Source organism: Sminthopsis crassicaudata, chromosome 1, assembly GCF_048593235.1.
Source record: "Sminthopsis crassicaudata isolate SCR6 chromosome 1, ASM4859323v1, whole genome shotgun sequence".
Classification (NCBI taxonomy): Eukaryota; Metazoa; Chordata; class Mammalia; order Dasyuromorphia; family Dasyuridae; genus Sminthopsis; species Sminthopsis crassicaudata.
In genome coordinates this window covers 115,589,031-115,603,364 of record NC_133617.1, presented here as the reverse complement: position 1 = coordinate 115,603,364, position 14,334 = coordinate 115,589,031, and the positions used below count along the sequence as shown (strand labels likewise).

The following is a 14,334-nucleotide window of genomic DNA, read 5'->3' as shown; positions in this document are numbered from 1 at the left end:
TTCCTTTTTTTTTTTTTTTTACAACTGAGGAAAACTGGAAATAAGAGGGTTAAAATAATGAGCTCCCTGAGCCTTAATTTTTCTGTCAGAATGGGATTGTGTTGTATCTATCTATCTAGTTATATGTATGACTCCTGTAAAGAATTTTTGAGGGTATATGAACAGGAGTCATAGATGGATTGATAAGTTAATAAAAACAATATCAAGTACTTACTGTATTGGAGGTTTTGGAGTTTATTGTTCAGTCATTTAAGTTATGTCTGTCTCTTTGTGATACCATTTAGAGTTTTCTTGGCAAAGGTACTGGAGTTGCTTGGCATTTCCTTCTTAAACTCATTTTACAAATGAAGAAACTGAGGCAAATTTGCCCAGAGTCACACAGCTTCTGAGCATCCGAGGTCAGAATTGAATTCAGGTCTTCCTAACTCCAGGTCCAACACTCTATCCAGTGTGCTAATTAGCATTTTTCTGGAGCTAAAGAATCAAAAAAAAAATGATTCACTGCTTTCAAAACTTTATATTCTTTTTGGGAAAACATCCTTCCCCCATACACACCTCCATATCCTACACACACACACACACACACACACACACACACACACACACACACACACACAGTAACTATAACCAGAATAAATATAAAGTAGTTAGAAAGGGGGAAAGGAAACTGTTAAGTTGGGATAATTGAAAATTAGAAAAAACTTCAAGATAGGAAGTTAAGCTTGAGCTTCCTCTTGAGGAAATAAGAAATTCTTTTAGGTGGACGTGATGAAAAAATACATTCCATTCATGTAGGGTGGCCCAGGAAAAGGTGCAGAAAAGGCAATGAATAGTCAGTTTGCCTGAGCTGGATAATGCCATTTCACTCTAACTCTCAGATAAATATATAAAAGAGCATTTTTCTTTGTCTCCTGTCATGTAAATTGAATGACCAGAATCATCAATGAGTGACTAATGGTTCCTTGCATCTGAAAGATTAATCTATAGTTTGAAAGACCTCTTTATTAGATTATGTAATTCAAAGATTTTATAATTTGTTTCAGTGGTTGTCAAGAAAATTACTTGGTTGAATAGATTTAACCTTGAATTTGGAATCAAAAGGCCAATATTTGAATCCTGACTTTGCCACTTCCTATTCCAGGGGCCATCTTTTGAATCTCTTGAATTTCACTGTCTTCATTTATAAAATAGAGATAATCACATTTGAAATTTTTTCCTAAATTTGATGTGTAGACAGCAATTTTAAATTTTAAATTGAATAATTTGTCATTAGCATTTGTTAATCGGAGTTAATCTAGCATTAATTTAGTCTCATAAAGTACTGAATTGAGAGCCAGAAAATATAAGTTCCAATTCCAACTCAACAATAGAACTCATTCTCCTTCCTGGGCCTCAGTTTCCTCAAATCCAAAAGAAGGGAATTAGACTGGGTGACCTCTTTAGATCCATTTCATTATAATAGTCTATTATCTTATGACTTAATAGAAACCCACAACTGTTTTGTAATGCTTGGCATAAATACCACAAGTTGATCCCTGATTTTGAAATCTTTGAGAAGTTATTGAATGTCTGCCCCATTTAGAAGATTTTTCTTTTATTTACTTTGTGATTCTTAGTTTATTCAGAGTGTCTTTGAAAGAAGTCTCTATTCAAATGGCCTGCCTTTTGTTAAACATTAATGGACACATTGTACTGGGTAGATTCCTATTGTTCCACATGTTCTGTGGAGAAGCTATGAGATGGTTATCACTTTAATTACTGCATCCTACATGTGGTAGACAAAATCTCCCAAAATATTTTCTGCAGTGAAGACCCAGTGAATGGAGCAAAGATTCTAAAGATTAGCGTGTGTGTGTGTGTGTGTGTGTATGTATGTTTGGCAGTCTGATAAAGCCTATGGATTCCTTAGAATAAGTTTTTTAAGTCCATAAAATAAAATACATATGATAAAAAAGGTAACCAACTACATTAAAATACAAATACTACTTTTTTCTAATTTGTGAGCTCCACATTAAGAATTCCTGGTCTACAGGAGAACAACCAGAATGGTAAAGGATCTTAGGTGCAAGCCACATGAATATTTGTTTATTGAGGGGAATAGAACCATTTATCATCATGGAGAAAATGCAAGGGAGGGATATCAAAAGGAAGATATCTTCAAATATTTTGAAGAGATATCATATGTAAGGGAGATTAGATTATTCTGTTTAGATTCTGTAAGAGGGCAAAACTTGGAGCAATGGGTAGAAGTCACAAAGAAGCAAATTAGACGTGATATTATTAAAAAAATAACAATAATAAATAAAAATAAGAACTACTAGAATTGTTCAAAAGCAGAATAGATTACCCACAGAAAGAGTCTGTTTTTGCCTCACTTGAGGTTTTCAAGTAGGGATTAGATGACTACTTATTAAGTATGGCATGGTAGAAATTTATTTGAGATACAGATTTGAACTAGGTAGCTGCTGAGGTCTGCCAATTCTGAAATTCTATTTTGTTATATAATCTACTAAAATATCTATTTTTTGATACCTAAACACTGATTTAGCTTTCCTTTTTTTTTTTTTGACTCTTTCTAAGAGTTTTATTGCAAAAGAGAAAAGATTTTAGATAATAGCTTGAGGTGATAGAGTTAAGTGAAGTTTTTGTTTTGTTTTATTCTGTTTTTTTTAATTAAAGGTTTTTTATTTTCAAAATATATGCATAGGTAATTTTCAACATTAATTCTTGCAAAGCCTTGTGTTCCAAATTTTCCCCTCCTTTCCTTCACCCCCTTCCCTAGATGGCAAGTAATCCAATATATGTTATACATGTTAAAATATACGTTAAATCCAATACATGTAAACATATTTATACAATTATCTTGCTTACACAAGAAAAATCAGATCAAACAGGGAAAGAAAACAAAATGCAAGTGAACAACAACAATAAGTAAAAATGCTATGTTATGATCCATTTCAGTTCTCACAGGCCTTTCTCTGGGTATAGATGTCTCTCTTCATCATAAGATCACTGGAACTGGCCTCAATCATCTCATTGTTAAAATAGCTTTCCTTTTCAATCTGTAGTTGAATTCCTATTTTCAACCTTGTTGTTTACTTGGGTTTTTTAAAGATATATGATAAATGACTTTAGTGATCTCTTCCATCAGTCATCTGAAAAAAGTGGCACAATTAGGTATATAACAGTTGAAAACAGAATGATTATTTGATTATGAGTCTCATGAAAATGGGGACCAAAATCTTTTTAATCATTGTATCTGTTGCAAGTGCTTAGCACAGATCTCTTCAGTCATCAATTGAAATATTTTTTAAAAGAATAGATAAGTTATATGCATAGATAACTGCTATCGGTGAAAAATGAATACTTTATTTTTGGTGGATTTGTATTTTGTATTATGATTGAAGGATGGAAGATGACTTTGACTTGCCTAATTTTGGTAAGTGGATGTATATATTTGAGTTTAATTCTCCTGGTTAAAATAATTTAGAATGAGAATAATTTGTAAGGAAAATGTTCATCCAAAAAGGCATATTTTAACCTCAAAGGGCAGTAATTAATGAATTTAATTAAAACATTTTGCATATTTTATTATGTCCAGTTATATAGATATTTAGAGTAAAAGTCTGTCATCCAGGATGAACCTATAATAAATATATAAATTAACTGGTCATAGTAGACAAACAAGTTTTTATTTGACATTAACAGACTTCTGCTTCTGAACTTCCTACTTTTTTTAAGAGGAAGGAGGATAATAGACAGTAAAACCAAGAGAGACAACCATCAGTAATTTTCTCCACACATATTTACTTCCACATTTCTAGAGAAAGGAGTAGGATATTGTGTATAACAAATGTAGACATAAAAAATGAAGTTCAAAGGTGACAGCTATTTTGGTGGCCATGGTTTGAGACTTTCCATTCAGTAGCACACTATTTATTTCTTGTATTAACTCACTTGAGAAGCCATTTATAAAAGAAAAAAAAGATGTTAGTTATTATCTGACCCAGAAAAAAAGTGTTGTTATTCAATCATATTAGTTATGTCTAACTCTTTATGACTCCATTTGATTTTGTTTGTTTGTTTGTTTTGGTTTTTTGTTTATCAAAAATATTGGAATGATTTGCTTTTTCCTCCTCCAGCTCATTTTACAGATGAGCCAAACAGGGATAAGTAACTTGCCCAGGATCACACACTTAGCATTTGAGATTGGGATTTGAACTTAGCTCTTCCTGGCTCCAGTGCCAGAAAAAAAAAAAATGGACATCCTATTATGCTCATAAAAGAGACTGATATAAGTAGTTTCTTTCATGATCTCATAGTGCATATTCCTAGTAATTTAATTAAGATTAAACATAGAAAGTGTAGTTATTTAAAACATTCAATGTAGTAAATTGCATTATGAAAAATAACAAAAATGAAAAACCCATTCCTTAAAAAAAAAAAAAAAAAATTGGTGGAGGCATGACCTCAGGTTATAGGTGGAAAGAACTATGACCCTTAAAATTTTTAGTGATTAGCAGTAATCTTAAGAACAATTCCTGAAGTCTAAGAACATTCTTTTGTGAACTATTTACTTTGACATAAGGTAGTATACAGTGTGGAAGAATTAATTTGAAATAAAAGTCATTTCTTAAGTGCATGTGTCACGGTATGACACAACTATGTGTCAGATACTGGGAATACAAAGACAAAAATGAAAATGGTCCCTGCCCTCAAAGAGTTTGCATCCTATAAATGGGAAAGATGAATCCATGTTAAATAATCCATATTCTGTTTTCTCCTATAACAGCATTCTAATGAAATCCCTGATATAATTAGCAATCTGAATTTGCAAGAGTTATTGTAATAAAATACTTATGAGGGAAAAATACATACATATGTTAAAGTATATATATATATATATATATATATATATACATATATATATACACACACATATACATATATGTCAATATGAATACACATATAATACCAATTTAAACCAAGAAGGAGAAATTCTTTTGAGCATATGGTCATATAAATTAGACAAAGGAACAGGATTCCAAACTATGTCTTCTAGCTTGAAGACAAGTACACTTGTTAGAAATGCATTGTCTCATGATATATTAGATGTTTTATTTCATAAAATCTAAACATTGCTAATTTATTGAAAGTAAATTACAACATTGTGGTTACATAGCTAAATATCATGTTCTTTTTTAGATCCCAACACATCAAATTTCATAGTTTTATAGGTTTAGAGTGAGAAAGAACTATGGAGTCCCTACAACACTATTCCATTTTACAAATAAAGAAATAAGGCATAGAGAGGTTCAGCCATCCCCCCACTCTCTTAGAATTTTGGAAGCTAAATGGCACAGTGGATGAATCATGGGTCTGAATCCCTGAGTTGAAATTCTGCCTCAGAAACTTAATAGTTCTGTGACACTAGGAAAATTATTTAACTTTTCTTTGTCTCAGTTTCCTCATTAATAAACTGGAGATAATAATGTCATCTACTGATGAGATTGTTGTGATAATCAAATGAGTTAGCATATGTTGAGTATTTTGCAAACTTTAAACACTATAGGACCCAGTCAGGTCCAGTCCTAGTGGCCTTTCCACCATAAGTGTATATATATACATATACATACATATATATATATATGTGTGTGTGTATATATATAGTACCTTATGTCAGTGACTACATGAATACTTAAAGGAAATGTAATTTTGTTGATATGTGTGCCCAATCCACTAACATAGATCTTTTATCTCAATGCCTTTGTAACTTCAGTGCCCTAAGAGTTGTGGTAGAGAATAGAGAAAGAGTGTGGCTACCCTGTGGACAATTTTATAATTAGACTCTCCAGCCTATCTAAGCTGGACAATGGACAATAGACATTTCACTACAACGTACATACTCAAAGACTTTCTAGCTTGGCAGGACCTGCTGGTTTAGCTAGAGAACCCAGGTTTACCTCGATATCTAGAGAAGCAATTCTTGAATAAATAAATGATTGCAGAAAAGAGAAAGGGAAAGAAACTTACATCTAATTCAAACTTTTTTTAAACATTTCTCTTTAGGATTTTGGCTATCATTTTGTTGTGTTTGTTTTTTACTTTGGAGCTTTTCTATTGGAAGCAGCAGCTACTTCCCTGCACAACTTACAGTGCAATGTGACTCTAAATGTACAGCCTCTTTTGAATGACAACCAATACAATATAAATGTAGCAGCTACAGTAAGTACTAATTTTTTAAAAAATTTTTGTTAAGCCATGTCCCACCCTAGTATCATTTTATATAACATTGCTGTAACTACCCAGAGTTTGGGGCCATGTATGTATTCCTTTGCATTCACCCCCCCAATACCTAGTTCAGTGCCAGGAACTTATGTAAGATAGGTCATACATAAGCACTTTGGGGAATCGAGTTGAATACTTAGTATTCTGTAAGATCTAGCATATACATATGATATTCCCACACATATCTAGGATAGAGATAACTCAATGATTCATTTATGTGGGTTGCCTTTGTTCAGCTCTAGAATAGTTTACCCCTTTTTAAGAGTGATAATTTGATGTGCACTAGAGTTCTGACAGCTGTTCTCCACCTTGCCCATGCACAGAAAATAGATACATTGAAAATTATCTCATAGTGAATCTTTGATTGGATGTTTGTTTGGGTTTTTTTTTGGGGGGGGAATGCAACAAATATTCAGGAGCTCAAAGAATAACCAACTGTTTACCAAATAGTCATTCACAAATGTGAAAATTATTTAAAATAAGAATGTTAGTAGGAGAGTAATGCTTTGAAAAGTCAAAGCTACTATTATTAGACTTAGAAAGAATCAGCTTAATTATAAAATGTGTTTGGAAAAACGTTTCAAAGTGGTCTGTTCAGATACGTCAATTTGCTCATTACAAATTTAAGAGCTTGTGATGAAGAATGCTGTCCATTTCCTAAGATGTAATGAACTATAAATGTTGAGCATAAGGAGACACATTTTTGGATATTCCTAATATAGGATTTCTTTTCCTTGACTATATATTTGTTGCAAGGAGGAAACAAGGAAATTTTTATTTAAAAATTTTTTAAAAAGCATCACCACCAATCATTTCTGGCATAACTACTTATTATATTTATATGCTGAAAAATACACATAGTCTTAGCCTTTAAATAACTTTAAATAACATTAGGTAGGGGAAATTAAACATGTACATATCACTTGAGACCAAAATATACATACAAAATTGATTGGAAATAGCTGGTCTATGTAATGTTCTTAGTTTAGAACAGCAATAATTCTGTGATGAAAATATAAAACTATTGAGTGGGGAGAGGTTACCTCAGAATTTACACTGATGAAATTGTTTCTGTGTTTTATAAGTCACACATTCAATTCTAACATACTGATTTTCCTTCTCCTTAGATTTTTGCCTTTGTGACAACAGCTTGTTACGGTTGCAGTCTGGCTCTGGCTTTAAGAAGATGGCGACCATAACACTCCAGATCAATTAGCTCTCCATGTTCTAGTTTAATTTGTGTACTTGTATGTGTGAGACCAATTTTGGGGCCATATTGTTTTAGCTGTGATACATTCCCAAAGTCTTTTTGTATATGGAGATACTTTATGGAAAAAACGTTTTCATTCACATTTAGATGGAATTTACTTTTTAAAACTATTTTAACAGATGAAGAGCCTTTTGTTACAGTTAAATTGGCTTCTTACTATAGGAAACCTGCACTTTAAAGTTGATAATCAATAAATCGAGGCAGCTTGGAGAGACTTGGGTTCAGAATCTCACTTCCAATACTTACTAGCTTGTAGTCATGGGAAAATTGCTCAGTTGCTTAGACCCTCAATTGCCTCTTTTCTAAAAGGAATATAAGATGTGTAGTTCCTGTTTCACAGGATTGTTATGAGGATTAAATGGAATCTTCTATTTGAAGTGCTTTGTAACCTTTGTAAACTATGTAAACACTAGCTATTATTATGAGTAGCATTAGCTATTAAATGGTGTCTCTTAAATATATATGGTCACTGGAATCCCCCGGACTTTATTGCTTTTATATGTTACTTTTTAAGCCTCCCTACAAAATATGCTTTAAACTAAACAAATATCAAATAACTGTCTCACCCCCATTTATAAAATCCCCTGTACATATGATTTTATAAAACCTGAACATGGAAGGTATAACTCAAGAAAAGACTGATTTCCCCAAGTCATGTATAAAACTCATTCTCTTTAGTTTATATTTCCTGGGTTAAGTAGTCAATTGTTTTCCTGTTGGAGGCACAATGATTCTTCCTAGTATCTTAGAATTCTATTTTGGTTACTTGAAAAGCTCATATATGAAATGAACCATGGTTCTTTGTAAAAGAATTTTCCTTTCTTCTTATCCCTAACTAAAGTGAGACCTTTATATCCATAGATGAACACTGGAACAGATAGATATCTAGCTCCTCTAAGTTTTTTTTTTTTTCTTTTAGATATATTTATGTTTCAAGTTATATTTCAGTGTATTCTGTAAATATGTTTGTGCATTAATGTGATATTTTTCAAAATTGTTTACTTTTATTCTGAATAATTTTTATTTTTATTTTTCTGAAGCTGAATTTGAATGGATTTTTAAAAAGCAGTTCTGTCTATAAAACCTTTATGCTTTGATATTACCTGAGAAATGATGACAGATGTGCAAAAGCTAGTTTTTTTAAATTAATGTGTATATTGATACGTATACATATATACTAGTGTATATGTATATACATATATTAATATATGCATGTGTATATATGTATGTGTGCACATATGCATTTGTCTACATGCACAGAAGTGTACATATGTGGTTCTATATATTGTGTATGCACATATGTGTGTGTATATATATATATATATATATTTATATAGCCTCTGGTTGAGTCATACAGATATTAATTGGAATGTACCATTATTACTTTTGGAAAGGTGCCAAAATGTCTGAACTAAAGACTTGAATGGGAACATAGTGGGAGTTATATTGTAGTCCTCTCCATGTTATCTCAACAAAGTGTTTCCAGCCTGTCTTAATAAAGATTCCTTTAGAATAATAGTACCATTTGGTCCCTCTGATCCTCATCCTTTTGTGTGTTTACTAATCCCATCCTAAAAGTTGCCATGTATATGGGATATTTTTTAAAGAGTATCCAACCCACTTCATAAACCATTGGTTAGTCATAAAAGTGGCAGTGTTGGGGTAATTGCTGATCAAAGGGCAAACTAATTTTTTCTTAATGCCCTATTATGTCAACATGTAAATTATAGTACATTTCATGTGAAACATATAAGGCATGACTATAATGTGACTCATTGATGTGTATGATTTAAGGAAGTCCGCCCTCTTTCTTTATATATCACACTGACATATTTCTTTTCTGAAGCTTCCCCTTCTCTTTGAAAAATCTGCCATTTCTACATGTATGCCATTTATTCACATTCGTATTATGAATTGAATATTAGAGTTATGCACTGTGCCATAAGGATATAGTCTCTTTTAGCAAGAATCATATGAAGTAAGTGGGCTAGATTTGGCTCTGGTGTCTCCTCTTCTCTCCCAGTAAGACATCTGAGTTCTGTGCTTGGTGACATTAAATCAAACAACTTTCTTGAAATAAAGTGTTCTAGAGGTGCTTTTGTAATGAATTGCTTTTAAATTGCTAAGAACAAAGTTTAAACCCTTATCTTTACTGTGAATACTCATCTCTATGGATTAAATGCATACTAGGTTTGTGAAATGAGTGACAAACACTTGAACAAAAATTATGGCATTTAAAAACTTGTATGTCTTAAACTGTAAAAAATGAGAATGTTTGAATGATTTTAAATTCTAGTAATTCCATATTACAATAAGACTTCTTTTATAAGTATTATGATTCTCTAATAAAGTATTCATTTGCTAATCCTTTTCTTTGCAGATTTTATTCACACAATTCCATATTAATTCCAGTTTAGAAGTCTAAGTATGGATTTGAAAGAGATACAAGGTATTTTTAAAATAGCTCTGGTTTTCCATCTTTTTAAAAGAGGAGAAAAACAGGATATATTTTTAGTATCTACTGGGAGCGGTGCATTATATTAGGTTACAATTGTCTAGGTCAAGGGGGATCTTTGACTTTGTTCATGTAGTCTATGACAAACATCTCTTCATATGTATGGTAGCACTATACATTCTTGTCTTCATGTAGGGATTCCATTTTTAGCAAACCACATACAAAAATATGTAGTTGCCCTTATGATATTTAACATTGTAATCAATGACATGATTTATCCAGTTGCCAAATGACACAATGTCAAAAAAATAGATATATTTGATAATAAAGATTTCAAAAAGATCTTGATTAGGCAAGTTAATATGATTAATAGGATCAATGAGATAATATATGTGAAGTATTTTGCAAGCCTTAAAGTACTACATAAGTGCTATTGTTATTAACTATTATTAATAAAGATAAATGTAAAAATCTTATACGTGGACTCAAAAAGTCATCCTTTTTAAGTGCAAGATTGAATAGATATAGCTAATCTGAAATTTATCTAAAGAAAAAAAAAAGACCCAGAGATTTTGTAGGTTATAAATTTAAGATGACCCATTAGTTTATATGACAAGCCACAAAAAAAAAAAAAAAAAAAAAGATAATGCAGACTGAGATTGTATTAACAGTGACATGGTATCTTGGAATAGGGATTTCAGTGCTATTATACTGTGCTCTTACTAGAACATATTAAAAATGTTGTGGTCGATACTTAGTATTACATTTAGGAAGAATATCAAGTATCTGCACTATTTCCAGAAGATAGATGCATCTAAACTGTTGAAGGAATTTGAATGTTTAGCTTTGGAAAAATTGATAGCTCTTTTCAAACAATGTCTCATAGAAGAGGGAATAGACATGTTCTGTTTATCTCCAGAAGACAAAATAATAATGAGTAGAAATTGTAAAGAGGTCAATTTAAGTTTGAGTGGAAAAATTTCCTAATCATAATTATCCCAAAGTAGAATGTGCTTTGGGAAGGTTTCCTCAATGGAAGTCCCCCTCCCCCTGAGGTTGGGGTTAAGTGACTTGCCCAGGGTCACACAGCTAGGAAGTGTTAAGTGTCTGAGACCAGATTTGAACTCCGGTCTTTCTGAATTCAAGGCTGGTGCTCTATCCACTGTGCCACCTAGCAGCCCCTAGAAGTTTTCAAATAAAAGACTGAATGCTCGTTTATGTTACATGTAATGGAGAGCATTTTTCCTATGTTGGCTGTGCTACTTAACCCTCTAAGGTACTTCTCATCTTTATGAGTCTGATTGTCACAAGCCTTTCAAATTAATTTTATGTCACTGTAATCCTCTTCCAAACTGGATGTCAGCCTACTCACCTAGATTGCCACGTGGAAATAATTATCATTTGGAAATGGCTTCTTTTCAACCAGCTGGTAATAATTGTTGCTATTGAATCAAAACCCTATTTTAATTTTGAAACAAAGTACCAAAAAATATACAACACTTCAGAAGAAAGCACCAAAAACACAGTGTTCAGAAATGTAAGATAATAATATATTAAAGCTTCAAAAATTAAGAATTTGAAAATTGTGGCAATAAATCAATCTCAGGCCTCTGACCTTATTTGTTTGGTCCTGTAGTCTAGTGTTCAAATGCAGAAATTGTTACATTTTGAGGAAATTAAAATTTAGGAAGAATGGGTAAATGTTGACAGTCAAGGTAAATGTTGACAGTCTACAGATACATAGTAAGTCACTATTACATATCAGGGACAACTAGATGGCTCTGTGAATAGAGTTCTGGGCTGAAGTCAAGAAGAATCTTCTTGAGCTCCAATCCAGCCTCAGACACTTATTAGCTATGTGACCCTGAGCAAATAACAACCTTATTTGCCTTATTTGTAAAATGATTTAGAGAAGGAAATGGCATATCATTCCAGTATCTTTGCCAAGAAAATCCCAAATGGGATTATGACGAAATGGACGTAACTGAAAAGGCTGAAGAACGACTAATTAATTTTAGGAGGTTCTTATGGTGAGACAAAAACTTAATTCCCTACAACTTCTTATTACAAGTCTTAATGCTAATGCTATCCTCTGAATTCACACAAAACATCGTCCTCCTTTCATGTGACAACCCTTCAAATAGTCTGTTTTCACATCTTCAAAAAGTAGAAGACCTGTTCTATAGTCTAACCATCCCAAATTCTTTATATTCTGGCTTGATAGACTTTTCAGTCTCTTTACTGGACTGAGTATTCTCCAGGAATATTCCAGCTTGTACATATCCTTCTCAAAATGTGCCCAGAAGTGAACACAACAGCCGACTTGGATCATTCCATTTTTTTTTACTTAAACCTTTAATAACTCATCTTATAGTTATTAAAACTTTTCAAGAATTTTTTTTCATGAGTATTTGTGGATGACAAATCACAGTGAACCTCAGAGAGGTTAAGGAACTTCTTCAAGATAACACAGTTTATAAGTGTGGCAAAATAAGACCTTATTCCAAGGTCCTCTTGCCACAGATCTAATCCTGTTTCCATGGTATCATAACTGCACAAGGATTGTCGATATGCCTGTTACCAAATTTAAAGAATACTTCATCTGTAATCATAAAAAGCAAAAGAAGACAAACCCTTAATACCAAGAAAGTTCCCACTTTTAACTTGACATTAAATAAAAATGGTCCAAATGTTTTATGGGTTTATATAAGATATAAAAGAGTAATGGCCATTTTAGTTTGACCAATAATTCTCAATTTGTCTTTGCTTCAGCCTAAATTCTTACTTAAAAATAGGCATACGTTTTTAAACAAAAAGTCTGGTTTTTTTGACTGATACTTAGCTTATAGTTATTTTCAAACATCATCTTTGGAAATATCAGGGTTTCATATTGCAAGTGACTTTAGCTGCAGTTTTCTCTCATAAATCATGCAAATTATACCTGATTTCAAGCATCATTTTCTAGAGCAATGAAGTTCTGGTGCATCAAAGATCCACTGGACCAAGCCATCCTTTCATAGGAACCATATGTACTGATAATGTTTTTCACATTTTCTTTTACGAAGCATTAAAAACTCATTATTAGAAATTTTTGAGAGGCAATTATATATTATGCTTCAGAGTTTGGTTAGAGATTGGCCATTACTAGTTGCTTTGATGGAGCAATAGATTAGAAGTGAAAAAAAAACAACCACAAGATTTAGTTGTATCTTTGTCAATGATTAGCTGTATGACTTTGTACGTGACATTTCAATAATTTCAATAATAAGACAATTCCCTCTTCTGTAAAATAAGGTGGTAAAACTACAGTGACTTCTGAGGTATCTTGTAAGTCTAAAAATTATACTAATCTGTGATCAAAGTGGCATTTGCCAACATTTTATGAGTAGAACTTTAGGTATATGTTAGTAAGTTAAACATGATATGGGAAAGTAAAAATACAAAGTATCATCTCCATAGCCTTGTTCTCTGTCAAAATAATAATTGGTTTATCTCACCCAGGAAGTAAGTGAATCTCATCACCAAAGGAAATAACACAAATAAGTCAGCCAGTAGTGGTTAACTGCAATATGACATGGTGGAAAAGACACTAAATCTCCAGTCAACAAGCCCTGAGATCAAAATTTTGTCTGCATTTGTATGGTAGATTGGACAAGATGGCCATAGTATCTTCCAGCTCTAAATCTATTATCTGGTTAGTTATTCTTTTTTAAATTTTATTTTATTCAATTTTTAATTTATGGAACAAAAAAGCATTTTCATAACAATATATACATATATATATTTAAAAGATAATTGCATTAAGAACTGCAAATCTATCAAGTAAAACTTACTATTCCCTTTAAACATATAATAAAGTTATATAAATTTCTTTTTTGCCTTATCTCCCTATGCCCTAAAAATGGATACTATCAGACACAAATATGTACATGCCTACTTGTGTGTATGTATATATACATATACATGTGTGTGTTTGTGTGTATACGTAAAATCATTCTATACACATTTATGTTTATCAATTCTTTATTTGGAAGCAGATAGGATCTTCCTCCATATGTACTTTGCATTTAATCTGGGCATTTATAATAGCCAAAATTATTTAATTGCTCAAGTTTGACTTAAAACACTATAGTTGTTATTATATACAATGAACTCTTGGTTCTGCTCATTTTGCTCTTCATTATTTCATACAAATCTATCCATATTTTTTCTCAGATCATTAAGTTCATCTTTTTTTAAAGCATAGTAATATTCCAATTCCATCACAATCAGCCATTTCTTCAGATGATGGGCATCCTCACAATGTCCAGTTCTTTACTAC

At 32.0% G+C, this 14,334-nt stretch overlaps 1 protein-coding gene across 1 annotated transcript in view; it reads left to right on the top strand.

Moving 5' to 3' along the window:
* Window positions 1-9,926, top strand: part of MAL2 (mal, T cell differentiation protein 2) — a 30,125-nt gene extending 20,199 nt beyond the window's left edge. Inside the window, exons 3-4 of the mRNA XM_074266557.1 lie at window positions 6,070-6,225; window positions 7,416-9,926. Of these exons, the coding sequence (XP_074122658.1) occupies window positions 6,070-6,225; window positions 7,416-7,487 (228 nt within the window). The 3' untranslated portion in view covers window positions 7,488-9,926. The remainder of the gene's footprint in view (window positions 1-6,069; window positions 6,226-7,415) is intronic.
* The last annotated feature ends 4,408 nt before the right edge of the window (window positions 9,927-14,334 follow it).